The sequence below is a fragment of the Miniopterus schreibersii genome (assembly GCF_964146895.1).
Source record: "Miniopterus schreibersii genome assembly, chromosome: 1".
Lineage (NCBI taxonomy): Eukaryota > Metazoa > Chordata > Mammalia > Chiroptera > Miniopteridae > Miniopterus > Miniopterus schreibersii.
Genome location: NC_138101.1, coordinates 79,232,617 through 79,248,077, shown reverse-complemented (window position 1 = coordinate 79,248,077; position 15,461 = coordinate 79,232,617). Strand labels below are relative to the sequence as shown.

General features: G+C 41.9%; 1 protein-coding gene across 1 annotated transcript in view; it reads right to left on the bottom strand.

Annotated features, from left to right (window-relative positions):
• LOC308553119 (amyloid beta A4 precursor protein-binding family B member 1-interacting protein-like) overlaps positions 1-15,461 on the bottom strand; it is a 97,167-nt gene that overhangs the window by 35,934 nt on the left and 45,772 nt on the right. Inside the window, exons 5-7 of the mRNA XM_081128805.1 lie at positions 13,837-13,914; positions 7,773-7,932; positions 6,562-6,683 (exon numbers count right to left, since the gene is read on the bottom strand). Of these exons, the coding sequence (XP_080984931.1) occupies positions 6,562-6,683; positions 7,773-7,932; positions 13,837-13,914 (360 nt within the window). The remainder of the gene's footprint in view (positions 1-6,561; positions 6,684-7,772; positions 7,933-13,836; positions 13,915-15,461) is intronic.

Genomic DNA, 15,461 nt, shown 5'->3' with positions numbered 1-15,461 from the left:
CGATCTGTTATAAACTCCTGGTGGAATTCCTTCTTAGTTAAGCATCTCTGGGTCCACAAATTTGCAGAACTAGTTTCTCTCCATAAATTTATTAGACATGACTGCTGAACTTCAGGTGGGCTCAAACCACTTTACTTCTACCCATAATGTCACCATGTAGTGAGCAGTTTTCATGCTGGATTTGATCCTGCGGGGGGGGGGGGGGGGGTAGGGGAGGGGGAATGTGCGCACAGCAGTACCAGTTATTCAAATGCAGAAGCTGAGTTTAAGTGTTGTCAGAAAGCATGCCAAAGCCCCCCCACCCCCCGCCAAGTCAGCAGGTGACACCCGAGACCCAGGTGAGCAACATTACTTTTCCAGTCATCACGGAAATGGGTGCCTCATATGTGTGCCGGCATGAGCACACCGCTGATGTGCGCAATTCCCTCCCGGCTCGTTTCTGATCATTGAGCTCAAAGCCTCTCTTGGCATTCATTTTACTGTCTTCTCTCAGACCTATCCCTGAGATAAGTAATGTGTAAAAGACTTCCATTAAGTATTAAAGATTCAATATTGGAATGTTAAACATGAAATTAAGTTTTATATAGTTTGGTAACTTTCCAAAAGAACTGATACTCTGGGTCAGATAAGCTCTTTCTCAGTCAAGCTGCAAATGCTAACCCATCCTTTAGACATCAAACAGGCTCAGGCTAGCCAAGAACAGACTGACCTTGGCATTGTGAGCGCAGATGTCAAGGAGAAAGTCAGAATCTGAACTCTCAAGCACACTAGGGGTCTACATGTGCAAACCTATGAGAACAGGCACCCTTGTTCCCTAAGGGCACAGAGGACGTCGTTTGCCATGTAAAACCATGTGACTGTTAGACAGCAGCACATGGCTCTCCAGGAATGGTGACTTGGGCCATGCTCTTGCACATACTTCTATACAGAGAGCAGAATAATAAATGTGGGCTTACTCTGATCTGGGCCTCTTGGGTCAATCTCTTCTCACTGTGGGAAACTGTGGCAGTTTAGTAACTTCGCAGTGGTACCGCCCTGATAGCTGTACACAATTGATCTTGGCTGAGACCTTCCACAGTCACTAGGTCTACCAGTTCCATTCCTACCATCTAGGAAGCTCTGAACAGAAGAATCAGTCTGTGAAAACTGCTCATCATTGTCCTCAATGATGGTCTTAAGATCAGACAGAGGCCTCCTTTCTGTCTTTAATCTCAGTTTTCTCATCTGTAAAGAAGGAATAGCAATATATCCTTCTTAATCCTCATAGTTTTAAAGATTAAAGATAACATATACAAAACATCCAGCCTAGAATATAGTAGGTATTAAGTGAATAGTTTCTAGTAATTTTCCTCTTTCCCTGGATCCTCAGTTTCTTTCCCCTGCATTTGAAAATAAATAGTTTTTGTTACAAACTTCCATGAAAATAAGTTCCTAGGTTTGTCACCTTAGGAAATGAGAAACAATAATATTTAATATGAGTCAGTTCCTATCATTAAACTTTATCTCTAGAAGTTTCACTATGGGGATTATGGGGACTGTGACAGAAATCCAGGCAATTCCTTCCCCCCCTGGATTCTGACAACAGGTTAGACGAGTGTCTCAGCAATGGAATGGTTTCCACTATCTTGTGAGAACAGGAAAACAACTCAAGGAAAAATTTAGGGCCATGTCTCTAAGGACATTTAGAGATATAATATTTCTCATCTGAAAGAAAATGCTTAAGTGAACTGTGTAAATTTCCTGCTAATTTTATGGAGGGTGAAATGGGATTTTTTGAAGGAAGAGGGACAAACTCAGCATTTTTCAAATCTAGCTGTAGTGTTCCCCTGCCGACCCTTTTCTCTTCTGGTGCTTCTTGCCCCAGCGAATGGCGTGAGGATCTGCGTCTGAAACCAGAGTGGTGGTGTCATCTCTGCCTCCTCCTTCAGCGTTTCCCTATCAACCACCATAAATTCGTCCTCCGAAACATCTCCCACTGCCCTCCAGTACATCACCATCTCCTCTTGCTGGGCTTCTGTAACCACCTCTCCATTTTACTTTGCTTCCTCCAAATCCATTCTCCATCGTGTGGCCACATGATCTTGCCCATATTCAGATCCTTCAGTGGCTCCCTGAGAGCCTCCGGTTAAAGGCCAACATCTTGAACACTGTTCACAAGGCTCTTGACCACCTTGTCTCTGCTTCTTTACAGTCTAAATAAAATCCTGCTAAGACCATATGATTTGTATGAAATAACTTGGTCAGGAATAAAATCACAGCAGAAACACCAAATTGGTTAAAAACTTTCCTTGCTGTGCCTAAGACTTCTGGCCCATTTTTCAAGTATGTTCTTTTTTAAAAAAATCTCTATTTCATTCTTAGGCAGTTTGGCGTCTATTCCTGAAATTCTGGGTTTCTGAGAGGGACATTAGTGTAAACCAACAGCCCGATGCCACTGGCCTTTGCACTGTTGCCAGCTAAGAAGAGGGGACCTATTCCAGGCACTGAGAGTCCTGCCAGGTGTCAGGCCTCCAGCAGCTCTGACAGGCATCGCGATGGCGGAAAATACAACAAACGTTACCTTTGACTACTTTCAGTGACTTCAGAATCTTCCATCATATCATTACCTTCTGCAGATAGCATTTCACTCATCATCTCTACTTTCCATAAATCATGTTTCTGTAAGAACAAAGCCCTAGCCCTAAAGATAAAAAATATCCACAGCACAGAGGCATACAGAGTAGGGCTAAGGGCAGACCACGGACTTAGCCTGTAGACAGAGACTGACTATAGAGCGATCTTGCCCTGATCTAGGATGAGTGAACAGGAAAAACCAACATCATGCTTATGACAAAGTATTGCAGGACCTCAGGAGAAGTACCATCTGAAAGACTTTCCAAACAGCATATCTATACAATTAATGAACTTCAGGATTCAGAAAAAAGTTGCAGGAAATTATTACCTTCAAGAGAAGGTGGTAAGATAGATGGAGGGTATTTCTGGGAGAAGTGTCTCATGCAAACACGACCTGGAAAATGGTCCCAGTCCGCCTCTCTCACCTTAAGCTCACCATGCTGAAGTACTAGCCATGCAGAGTACTGATCAGAAGATAGATTATTCAACCAAACACTGAGAAAATAGCAGTGCTTAACATCAGTCTCTTAAAAAATGCATCCATTTCAATTTTGGTCTTTAAATTTGATTGTAAATTAAGAGAGTCTGCTCACTTGGTTTTAAAGAACATATTATTATCCAAAAGAATTCATTAGGAAGATTTCTGCCAGCCCCTATGACACAGTAGCTTGCAGTTCGGCCAAAGCTCCACAAAAAGAGCTAAAAAGCTGGCTCCAAAAAATCTGTGTGAAGGCTTTGGAGAGTTGCAGAAGCAACCAGGACTCTAAGGACCAAGATCCAAGACAAAAAGAAACTAGAAAGAGGTGTCTGGACATTCTTGGAGCCACATTTCCCCTCAGGGCATTTGTAGGTTCTGAGCCTGAGGTGAGGCTGGGAATCAGGGCAGAGGACTTGAACAGACGCTTCACAAAAACGGATATTCAAATGGGTAGTAAACACTTGAAAACATACTCAAATCGCTGGTAACTGGAAAATTAAACTTAAATCCACAGAAGATAATACTACACACCCACAGAGGACAGCTAAACAAACAAATTGGCAAGCATCTGGAACAGCAAGAATTCCCATATAATGCTAATGGGAGGGCAAACCATAGAGTTACTTTAGAAAACAGCCTGGCACTATTTTCTAAAGCCAAATCTATGCCTAGGTGATGATTCAGCAATTGCACTCGTAGGTCTATATATGCAAGAGAAGTCTACATGTGTTCAACAAAGACATGTGCAAGGATGCTCCCAACAGCATTACTTGTTAAAGCCCCAAACTAACAACAAATCAAATGTCCATCAGTAATACAATGAATAAACATATTTTGGTATAGTCACACAATGGAATACTAAACTGCAAGGAAAAAGAATAAAGAATTGACTGGCTGGTGTGGCTCAGCGGTTGAGCATTGACCTAGCATCCAGGAAATCATGGTTTGATTCCCGCTCAGGGCACATGCCAGGGTTGCGGGCTCGACCCCAGTCGGGGGTGTGCAAGAGGCAGCCGACGAATGACTCTCTCATTATTGATGTTTTTCTCTCTCTCTTTCCCTTCCTCTCTCTGAAATCAATAAACATATATTAAAAAAAAAAATAAAGTATTGCTATATGCAACAACACAAATGAAAGCTGGATAAAAACAGCTAAGCACAAAAGAGACTATGATGCGATTCCATTTTACATAAAGTTCAGAAATGAAAAAGTGATAGAGGTCAGAATCGTGAATACCTTTGTAGTGGGGTTAATGGCTGGGAAGGGGCAGAGGGAGGCTGCAGGAGCACTGCGGATGCTCTGCATCTCATGTGGGTCGTAACTGAGCGGGTATGTTTAGTTTCTAAAAATTCATAGAGCATAGTGATGTCTTGCGCACTAATTCATTAGACACTGTGGCAAAATGCAGGCAGCCACTAGCACCCATTCCTTTTCCTCTTCTTATTTAACAATAGTACAGCCATGTTACACAACTGCCAGGCACTATTTTATAGACACAATGCGGAGGAGTGGTGCAAGTGGTGGCCCTGAATGTAACTTCCCAAATGTAGCTATGTGTGTGGTTGTGTTACAAGACAGCAAGAAGCTAGAAAAATTCCAAGGCAGGAGGAACAGGGAAATCGAAACAAGAAAATTAAATAAGGCCAAACAGTTTGGCAGCCTGCAGCCAGCTTATAAACAGCAGGTCCTTATCTTCCTCCAACCAAGGAGAACAAATGGTTAATGTCTCTCCAAAGACAGCAGAGAAGGGGGAGAAAGGGGAAGGAAGAGCGCAGTCTTATCTCATCCTACTCCCCGAACAGACAAGCCAGTGGTCTCTGGGCCTGGAAAGATAAAAATTGCCAGGTGTTTTTCACAAATTACGGGAAAGGCACCACATAGTAAAAGAGGGACTTTTAAAATTAATCTGTACCAAGATATTCCGCAGAGGACTTTTAAAATCTATAGATAGAAAAGTATATAAGGCACCTCCCAGCCCCTCACCCCGCTTGATCCTCGGATTAGCTGAGAGAGCCCAACCGTGCTTTATGCCAGACAGATGGACTCGCTTTGCTCCTGTAATAAATTTGCATGCTTTACGTTCTTCATAAATTACTTTCTTAATAAATGTGCTTCAACACAATGCAATTCTCTGGAGTCACTTGTTTGAATTCAATCATACAAGAAGATAAGAATCGAGGCGTGTACAGCTCTCTCCCTCCAACTCTGACTCTGGGGGCTGTGCCAACACCTCCTCTCTGGTGTCTGGGAGACGTGCCTGTAACAGTTGTTCAGAGAGAAGCCACATTTCTCAGCCTCCCTTGTAGCTCACCATGTAACTTCAGTTCTGGTCAATGGAATATAAGCAAAGTAAAAGGGACATTTCCAGGTCTTTCCAGTAAGAACTCTGGTGATGCACTGCCCTGGCCCTTTCCTCCCCTCACCCAGACTGGAAAATAGCCAGGTGGAAAAGCTGCCTTGGACCCAGAGATGAAAGTCACGTGTTCAGGATGGCAGAACCATTCTACTAGACCTTCCAACCTGTGTCTGGGCTGGTATGTGAGAAAGAAAGACGCTTCTAGCTCAGATGGTACCCTAACTAATACAGGCATTAAAGCATGGGATTGAAGGCAGCTATGGTTTGAAAACTTTGTACTCTCATTGTTTGCAATTTGTCACAAGCAACAGTATGTAACTGCTTTGTTGTGGGTCTGCCACCACGCAACCTGGGGAAGACCCTAGAGAAAAGCACGGTCCAGGGGAAAGAGCATCTTCCCGTGAGAAACCTGCTCTAGAGTATCCTTTAATTCTGACTCTAGTAAATGAGACTTGTTTTATTTAACCTGAAAAATCTAAAGGTGTCTGGCTGTCTCCAAGGAAGGCTCTCATGGGTGTCTAACATTCTTTGACCCTCCTGAAAAGACTTAATGACCATCATGCAATTACAGCTGGCTGGGGGCCACAGTGGGAAAGGCCTCGACTTCTGTGACATCCTCATAGACATGACTTGAAGGAAGCTTTTTCAAACACGGAGAACACTGCGTTTTATCACGTAGACTGTACAACTAAAGCACCAGACGTTGTACATTTCCCAGGTGCTCCTTTTGGTGATCCCAGCATCAGTAAGCACCAAATATGAACAACAAAGGAAAAAGTGCCTTCAAAATATGAACCGTTAAGGACCCAGAGAGCATCGAGGTATATGGGTTAATGTAGCCAAAGAGAAATACGGACACGGAGGAAGGATCAGTCGAAGGATTGATGGGTTTTGGGTGGTGAATGAAAAGACACAAAATGAATTCTTTTCTTTCTGGATCTTTCAGGGGGCGCTTAGTTTACATATGGCCCTAAGAGTTGAGTTTGTGTTTCTTTGAAAGGAATATACTTGTGGTGTTTTGTGAGATAGTGAGTGATGTGGTTAGTCCACAGGCGACATTTTAAAAAATCCTCCATTTTTTTTATGGCTTTAACAGTATACAAGTTATCTTACCTGGGGGTTTTTAAATACAGCATATTTTTCCTCTCTCTTCAAAAATACCACTTTATTTTCTGTGTCTCTGGTCCAGTCTGATAAGACTTCAACAACATTTTCATGGTCTTCAAAAAACCTTTCTGATGAAACAAGAAAAGCAGGCTAGTATTAAGCACATTGCCTCATACTTCACATAGCTTTTTAGAAACTCCTGTTTCTTACATGATCTCACATTGTAACAGCCCTGTTCTATTTAACTCTCCAGTGTCAGGTGTTTAGCTTATTTTCCATAAAAAAAAATCACAGATGAAGCTACACTATAGTAATAATGGCCAGCCATCCCATTTTTTCATATTGACATTTTTGATTGTAAATAGTTCCAGGTGGAGGTGAACATCCTGTCTGTAAGGAGGACAATTAGGCAATAATCAGTTTAAACAACTGTGAATGAAGCTGTGAGATATGCGATAAGCACTCTAAAATATCGTTCCTTAAACTCTAAAAGCAATACACCAATATCGGAACCAGACCTAAGCATAAAGGAAGGCTTTCGTTTTTGTGTTTGACTCAGAGTTGAAGAAAACTTCGAGGGGTTCTTTCAGTGTAGGCTATTTCCTCCAGAAAAAAATCTCACCAAAAGCTTCTAACACAGGCAGTGCTCTATTCCACCAAGCTCTCCTGGCAGACAATTGTTCTGTGAGTGGTATTAAGAATGAGAAGTGACAGTATTTCTTTTCTTTTTCTAAGTCAATTTCTATCAACAGTACTTTCTCTTTGGGGCAGAGACTCTTCAGTAGACAAAGTATCAGACATTAAGCAAGTGGGAGGCAGAAAGGGGAAATGGACAGTGATGTGAGGCGGCTACACTATAGTTAAAAAAGCAAACTCTAAAGAGACATCAGCAGACAGATACCCAGGCCCTCCCACAATCTGCTCAGTTTACTAAGCATGCAGTAAGAAGCATCATCCTGCCACTTTCTTTCCCTTAGGAACCACTAGAGAAGTGACAGCAATAATGCTTACATTTCCCAAGGTCTGGCCACCTGCTATCACCTGAGTCTCTTCCCCACAAAGAAATGAAGAGGAAAGAACTGAACCTGACAGAAGGGAGGGGATGTCTGGGAAGTCTCGATGGCCTTCAACCAAACTCTTCTGAGTAGACCAAAACCCATATTAAAGCAAACCCACAGGTATTTGGAGAACAGCCTGGAGCTGGGGGTGGGACTTACCAATTTGTAGTTCTGGGTATGTTTCATAAAGACACCAGTCCACACTGCAGTCACAATGGGTTTTCTCAAAAAGGTTGTCTAGAATGTCTCGGACCAGCTGCCGCTCATCCACCATCAGCGACTTCGTGCTGTTATCATCCATGTGCACCTTGACAACCAGCTGAGGATAAAGCCACAGAGCAGCCACTGAATGTCAGCAACTGAAGAAGGCCACCAAGATTTAAGGTTTCAAAATTGCTATTGCTTCTGCTAATTTACACGAGCATGTGTCCCACGAATGAACTCCATTTGAACTCACACTCTGAACACTTGTTTAAGGAGTTAGGAATGTAGAGGTGGAGAAACCAATTCACAAAAATAGAAAAACGTACAATAAACAAAGTCCTTGCCCTGCCTTCAGAGACTGCATTCTGGTGAGGGGGGCCGAAGACAAGTGCTGACTTCCTGTTCTCCTGACATCTGGCTGTGACTTACTCAAGGTTCATCCTGGAGCCCAGGAGCATTTCTTGATTGAAAGCCACACCTGTATCTTTGTAATAAATTATTCTCTTTTGTTTGGCTGGAGCTGGGTCCCTTTTCTTGCAGCCCAAGAGCTCTAAGACAAGTAAGACTAAGCTGGCGAGCCTACCGTTCTTTGAAGGTGGGGACTGCACAGTGACATGGCATCACTGAGGAGCCTGAGAACCAGGCTGTATCTCAGCAGAACACGGTTGGGATCAGAGGTGGATTAAGTGAAATAAAGTAGACTGAGAAAGAAGCTATTAAGGAGACATGCAGGCAAATTAATGATCTAATTGACTTTTCATTCTGTATGTAAAAATTCTACTGCACTGAGTTCACAGTCAAATTGGTAGTTACCTCTCTCCAGACCTGGAGGGTTTGGTGGGAGCAGCATTTACTCATCTCCAATAAGGACATAGGATTTCTCTGGCTTTTCCCAGACAACTCATAAAAGTTATTCCATTTCTGATCCTCAAGAGAGACCATGATTCTGATGCAATACAAGAAAATTCATGAAGTAATGCAGCCAGGGTTTGTCTTTGACATGTGTGTATTTGCAGTGTATTTTTAATTACAGTAGTTTATTATTTATGAGTGTTACAGGTTATAATGGTGGTATATGTACAGTCTTCAAAAGGAAGAGTGGAAAGGTGCCTACTAAACTGATCCTACCTAATGAAGTGGGAATTAGTCTAGTCAGAGTCAATCAAGTTAGGGCCTACCTTTGAGCGGAATGGGTGAAAAAGGTGCTACCTTCCTCCTTCCAGACAATCACTGTCTGACCTCCAACCTGCGGTGCCTGCAGCTACTCCACACACACCCAGTAGAGAAATCCTGGAAACAACATCATAAACCAGAACTATCTGGTACTCTTTTTTTTTTTTTTAAATCCTCACCTGACATATTTTTTCCATTGCTTTTCAGAGAGAGTGGAAGGGAAGGAGGGGGGTGGGGGAGAAACAGAGAGAGAGAAACATTGACGTGAGAGACACATCAACTGGTTGCCTCTCACATGAGCCCTGACCTGGGCCAGGGATGGAGTCTGAAACCGAGATACACTCCCTTGGCCAGAATCAAACCTGGGACTCTTCAGTCCACAGACTGATGCTCTAACCATTGAGCCAAACTGGCTAGGTCTGATCTTCTTGCTTACATTTCTATTCTAACTTAAAAAGGGAAATAGCTCAAGATAAGTTCTGCCTATTCAGTTTGTGTAGGGTTGGTCATGGTAATTCACAAAGGAGACTTATTATTTTAAAAAGTGATTAGATGGACTGGAGAAAGAGGCCATACAACTGGTAACATTTCTTCCTCCCCAAAACTTTCGGTTAGATTCTGAGCAAGTTGAGGAACTACCCTCCTGTCCCACTTCCACCTAATCTGATCTTTAGAACATCAAGTTGTCAACCGAGAAGGTGCAGTTCCCCTGGAGTGTTAGGCAGAGTTACTGATAGCAAACAAGGGCGTGAGTGGTGATAAATTCTGGGTCAGAGCATGCAAGGACCACAAGTTGAAGCTTCATGTAGTGCCTTGTCTTTCCAGGAGTCAAACTGTAGCCATCAGGGCAGGAAAAGTACAATTCTGGCTCCTGGGATGATTCAAATTCAAGCTTACCTAAGAATACTTCTTTCCAACCTGCAGCCCAGAAACCTCTAGTTGGGTAGTTGCTTTTTATCAAGTTTGTCTTTTGATGCATTTAAAATGATAGGGCCAGTGCCAAAGACACATTCACCTGACCCGAAAAATGAGGCCTGGAGGGTTGCATGGAAAAACAGATATTCTTCAAAGAGAGGTCTATACTATGATTTATTTTCTCTCTGCTGAGAATTATTGCTATAAAGTAGCGATTTTCAACTTTTTTCATCTCATGGCACACATAAATGAATTTCTAAAATTCTGCAGCACATCAAAAAAAAAAATTTTTTTTTGCTGATCTGACAAAAAACAAAAAAGGTATAATTTTGATTAATTCACACCGAATGGCTGTTGTGTTGTTGGCTGTTGTCATTTTTAAATTTGACAATAGAAGGGGAAAAATGTCAATGCCCCTGAGTAAATAGTCAGGTATGGCATGTTTTAAAAGTTCTTGCAGCTCACTGCCAATGATAGGATTTAGAAGACTTAATCTTCCTGGTGGAAAAATTAATGATGTTTGACCACATTTCATTCTTTCTTAGATCTTGAGAAAATAAGGCATGTTGGTGTTTTCTTCTATTTCTCTCTCTCTCTCTATATATATATAGAAAAAAATAAACCACATAATTTGACAATGATGAAAAGTTGTTTTTTTGCAGAAATTGCAAACTAAATTTAATCCACATGTAGTTATAAATGTCCACAATTATGAAACTTAGAAAATGAAAAAAACAAGAGAAGGCTGGTGATTTTAGCAAGAAGGAATCATATTTATTATTTTTCACACCTTCCATCTCATTTGCAAACTGAAGAGTATCTACACCAACACGTAACAGTGCTAAATCGCAGTTATGTGATTTAGCAAACTAAGTACTTTTCATATCTACACTATGTGATACAGGGTAGAATGGTTCAAGAACGAAAAGCTTGCCTTTTCTAATCCATTACAGTAGCGATTTTCAACTGGTGACCTGTAGGAATTTTAAAACATGCACTACCTGGCTATTTAGTCAGGGGCACTGGCCTCTTTTCCCTTAGGCTGTTAAATTAAAAAATGACAACAGCCAACACAAACAACAGTAGCCATCTGGTGTGAACAAATCAAACTTATAGCTATATTTATTTGTCAGATGGACAAAAAATGTATTTTTGGTGTGCCCCAGAAGTTTAGAAATTCGTTTATGTTTGCCAGGAGACAAAAAGGGTTGAAAATTGCTGCATTCCAGTACAGATTTTATAGTTTTTAGAAAGTCTTTTTGTTCTTCTGCAAGCTGTTAAATGAAAGAATAACCCAGGTCTGAGTCATTTGCAATATTTTCTTCTTCTATAATAAAATTTATAAATGGAATTGTTCTCCTGGGTTACAGGAGCTTTAAAACAAACAAAATTAACAAGTGAGTCTATGTTCCCAGTTCCCAAAGCTTTGTCCTACAAGATGTGTACATTTCAGAACACTGGAGGGCAAAGTACTTGAGATAACTTGTTTTCCATAATCTTGAGAAAAGCCCGGTGTAGATGATGTGTGGGCACATACTAGTCATTTTATTGATGTATGAGTATGTGAGTTATTTTCTTAACGTTCTGTGCCACACACAGACTTCTGTTTTAAGACAGACATTTGGAGTGTCTGAAATCAGCACAAATATACAAGCTGGCCTTTTAATTTTCCTTTTCCACTGATCAGGATGGTTTTTCTGCTTTACATCTTCTTGTTGTATCAGGACAGGTTGTGACTGGTGTTACTGTCACTTTTCACCTCCTGTTCTCTCCAATTCTGATACACAGCGGAAAGCAGCTGCTCTCTCTTCCCTGTTCTCTTAACCTCCAGCTGAAGCAAACACACTGAATGTGTTAGTTGCTCTACCTTTTCATGTAAGAAGCAACTTCTCTTTTCATTTCCCCTCTTGAAAATATATCTAACCTGGCCCTCATTTTATAAACAACCAGAGGTTTGATTGGGCCTATCACTCCTTCCTGCTTTACTTTCTCTTGGGCACTTCTTTCTCCTGCTAGAATTTATCTTTCCACAAGCAGGGACCTCGCCTGATTTGTTCACCTCTCTATCTCCCTAGCGCCTGCTCTGCGAGATGGGGATGCATCAGTGAAGAACACACACAATCTCTGGAGGAGCCTCTGTGGGGGTAAGGAGCAGATGTAGGCAGTAAATACGACAAATGAATAAGGTAGACTGTGCTGGAAGGTAACAAGCACTGAGGAGAAGAAGGAAGTTGGGAAGGGCAGGGAGTTACTGGGTGTGTATGATGTCTGATAGGAAAGGCCTCCCTGGGCAGGTGACCAGACCTAGAAGAGGGGCAGAGAGGACCCCCTGGAATCTGGGGGAGAGCTTTCCAGGCGGCAGGGCAAGGGTGTGCCTAGACCATTTAAGCAGCAGCCCTGAGACCATGTAGTAAGAAGGGGGTGAGTGAGGGAGTGGTGCGAGGCAGAGGGCAGCCAGGTCACAGAGGGGCTTCAGGCCATCGTGAGAGTGTGTGCTTTACTGTGTGAGCTGAGTGCCACCGGAGGCTTTGAGCAGAGGGACAAGAAGCGAGGATGGGAACTGGAGCACACGAGGAGAGGCTGGTCCTAGAAACATGACAGTTTCTAAGTAACAGGAAAGACTATGGACTCTGTGTCACAGGTGCAGGCAGGCAGGCAGGAAGTGCAGCGGGCAGCAACACCATTAGCTGAGCGGGTGTGGAGGGGGAGAGGGGTCCTGGAGGGTTTAAGAGAGGACAAGGTAGAAGGAGTTTCCGAGGTTAGTGGGAGAGTGACTGGACTGGTACAGCTCAGGCAGCACTGAGGGCCCAGGCTGAGGAGAGCTGGACTGAACCGGGCGTCACAGGATGCATGGAACCGGGTGATCTGGAGACTCAAAGAGAAAACTGAAGGTCTGGGTCCCGTTCTGATTGTGTAGCTCATTCAGTGAGTGTTGTCGTCCCCACACACCAAGGTTGCGGGTTTGATCACAGGTTGGGTCACATACAAGAATCAACTAATAAATGGGTGAGTAAGCAGAACAACAAATTGATGTGTGTTTTTTTTTCTCTCTCTCTAAAAATCAATAAATTTTTTAAAAAGTCTGGATCCAGGGACAGTCATGGAATATTAATTCAATATCGATCAACATGTATTGAATGCCTTTATTCAAAGGGCCATGAACATAAAGTCAAGGGCCCTTGATGAAAAGAATGATTCACCCAACTATATGTGAAAAGCTCTTAAGGAGTCTCAGCGAGAGATATGCTTCAGGAGGTGAATAAGACAAAGAGCATTTCATTTTTCTCTTTATTTATTAACTATTATTAACTTTAATTAGGTATACCTTTCTACTAAAGTTAAACATAGGTGTTTCTGTTATAATACAACATATGTACTCCTGAAAAACCTATGTTCTACAGAAAATGCACAGTAAAATTACAGGCTTAGGTTAGGGGAGATCCCTCAAACCTATGCAGCTTTGAAACCAGAGCACTAGCAGATCAACCTTTGGTACACTGGGAGATAAGTTGGAAATCCAGGGCAGGCAGCGAGGCTGAAGGCTGCCTCAGGGAATATGAAAAATGCACACAAGCGATCACAGAAATGCTGAGATGGATGCAAGGCCAACAGAAGCTGAGCTCTAGCCCAACTAAGGCAGGCCCAGAAGGTGGTGCCACCTGCTATTAGCTAACAGCTAAGCAGAACCAGAGAGGGCTCCTTGGGTGTGAGGGAACCCTGGGTATAGAGACTGGAAAACTTCCAGCTGTATACTAACATAAATGAGCTAACTGATGTCATAGAAAGAATACCTGTATAATTTATCTTTGTCCTTAAATTGAAAAAATTACAATTATTTGGAAAGTACCACTTGACATTGTATTTTTAATAAACAAGTATAATAAAATCTCATTAATTTAACTTCCCCATGCAAAAGTGATCCATAGTTTACCTTCTTGACCTTGGCCTCTTTCAGTTTTTCCAATGCCAGCTTAATTTTATCAGCCTTCGCCTGGGCTTCTTCTTCTTCCTGTAAAATGGTAAGACATTCAATGCAGCCCATTAAAGACTACCAGCTAGTAAACACCTGTGCCGTTGTTAGTGTCTTAGTTACTTTACGTTAGCAAAAGGTTGTATTATAAGGCAGCAAATTTTGCATGATCGATTTTCAGAATTAAGTGACCATAACAGAAATCTCCAGCCCCAAAATATAGAAGGCAGTCACCCTTTATATTAAAGAATAGTAACTTAAAAGATGAAATGATGGCGCTAACAGAACTTCACATATTTGGTCCACAAAAATCTTTGCTTGGCTCAAAACTGGGGTCCAACCTGAGGCGTCTATGGGTAGAGCTGAAGGAATTTAAGCACTTTTGCCCACTTCCAGAAATTATATGCTTTTTTTTTTAACCATTTTAAGTGTACAGTTTCAGTGGCATTGCATAAATTCACATTGCTGTACAATGATCACCACCATCTGTCTCCAGAATTCTTTTCATATGAGGTACTTAGAGTAGTTAAGTTCATAGAGATAGAAAGGAGAATAGTAGTTACCAGGGGCTTCAGGGAAGGGGGAGTAGGGAACTATCATTTAATAAGTATAGAGTTTAAGCCCCAGCTGGGTGGCTCAGTTGGTTGGAGTGTCATCCCGCACACCAAGAGATTTCCGGTTTGATTCCTGGTCAGGGCATATACCTAGGTTGTGGGTTTGATCTCTGGTGAGGGTGTGTACGGGAGGCAACCGATCTGTTTCCTTCTTCCTCCATCAGCCCCTTCCTCTGTCTCTCAAATCAATAAAAACATATCCTTGGGTGAGGATTTTAAAAAATAGGCATAGAGTTTTGGTTTTCAAAGTTGAAATTATATGCATACTTTTGGATCAATATGCACTTTTCTGGGATCCCTAGTTTTCATTAGATTCCCAAAAGTGTCCTTAATTTCCCCAAAGTTAAGACTTAGGCTCAAACTTAAACTTACAATTCACCAAAAGAACACTGACAAACACACATGAGCAGGCAGAAAACAGAATTAAATATTTTATGAGCCCCAAACCTTTTGATTTTTGCAAGTTAATATTCTGAGAGCAGGATTATTAAGGCTCTCCTACCTATATTTATACTGATGAGGAAATGAGCTGTCCTGTTATGTTCTAATTACTTGAAAATAGATATACCTCTTCACACCAGTGGTCCTTAATTTTTTTCTTTTTGAGCCAAAAACGCCTTAAGGAATATGTTGAAAGGGATGAAACCCATAAAACTTCACAGATGCATTAAACTTTGCACATACTTTCAGGAATCATGGCCTCCTTGACATCTTCATGAGCCCTATATTAAGAGCCTCTGCTTGGTAGAACGGCTATTACAAAAAAGACTAGAGATAACAAGTGTTGGCGAAGATGTAGAGAAAAAGGGGACCCTTGTGCACTGTTGGTAGGAGTGTAAATTAGTGCAGCCACTATGGAAAACAGTATGGAAGTTCCTCAAAAAATTAAAAATAGATCTATCATATGATGCAGGAATTTCACTTCTGGGTAGTTATCCAAAGGAAATAACATCACTGTTTTGAAAAGATCTG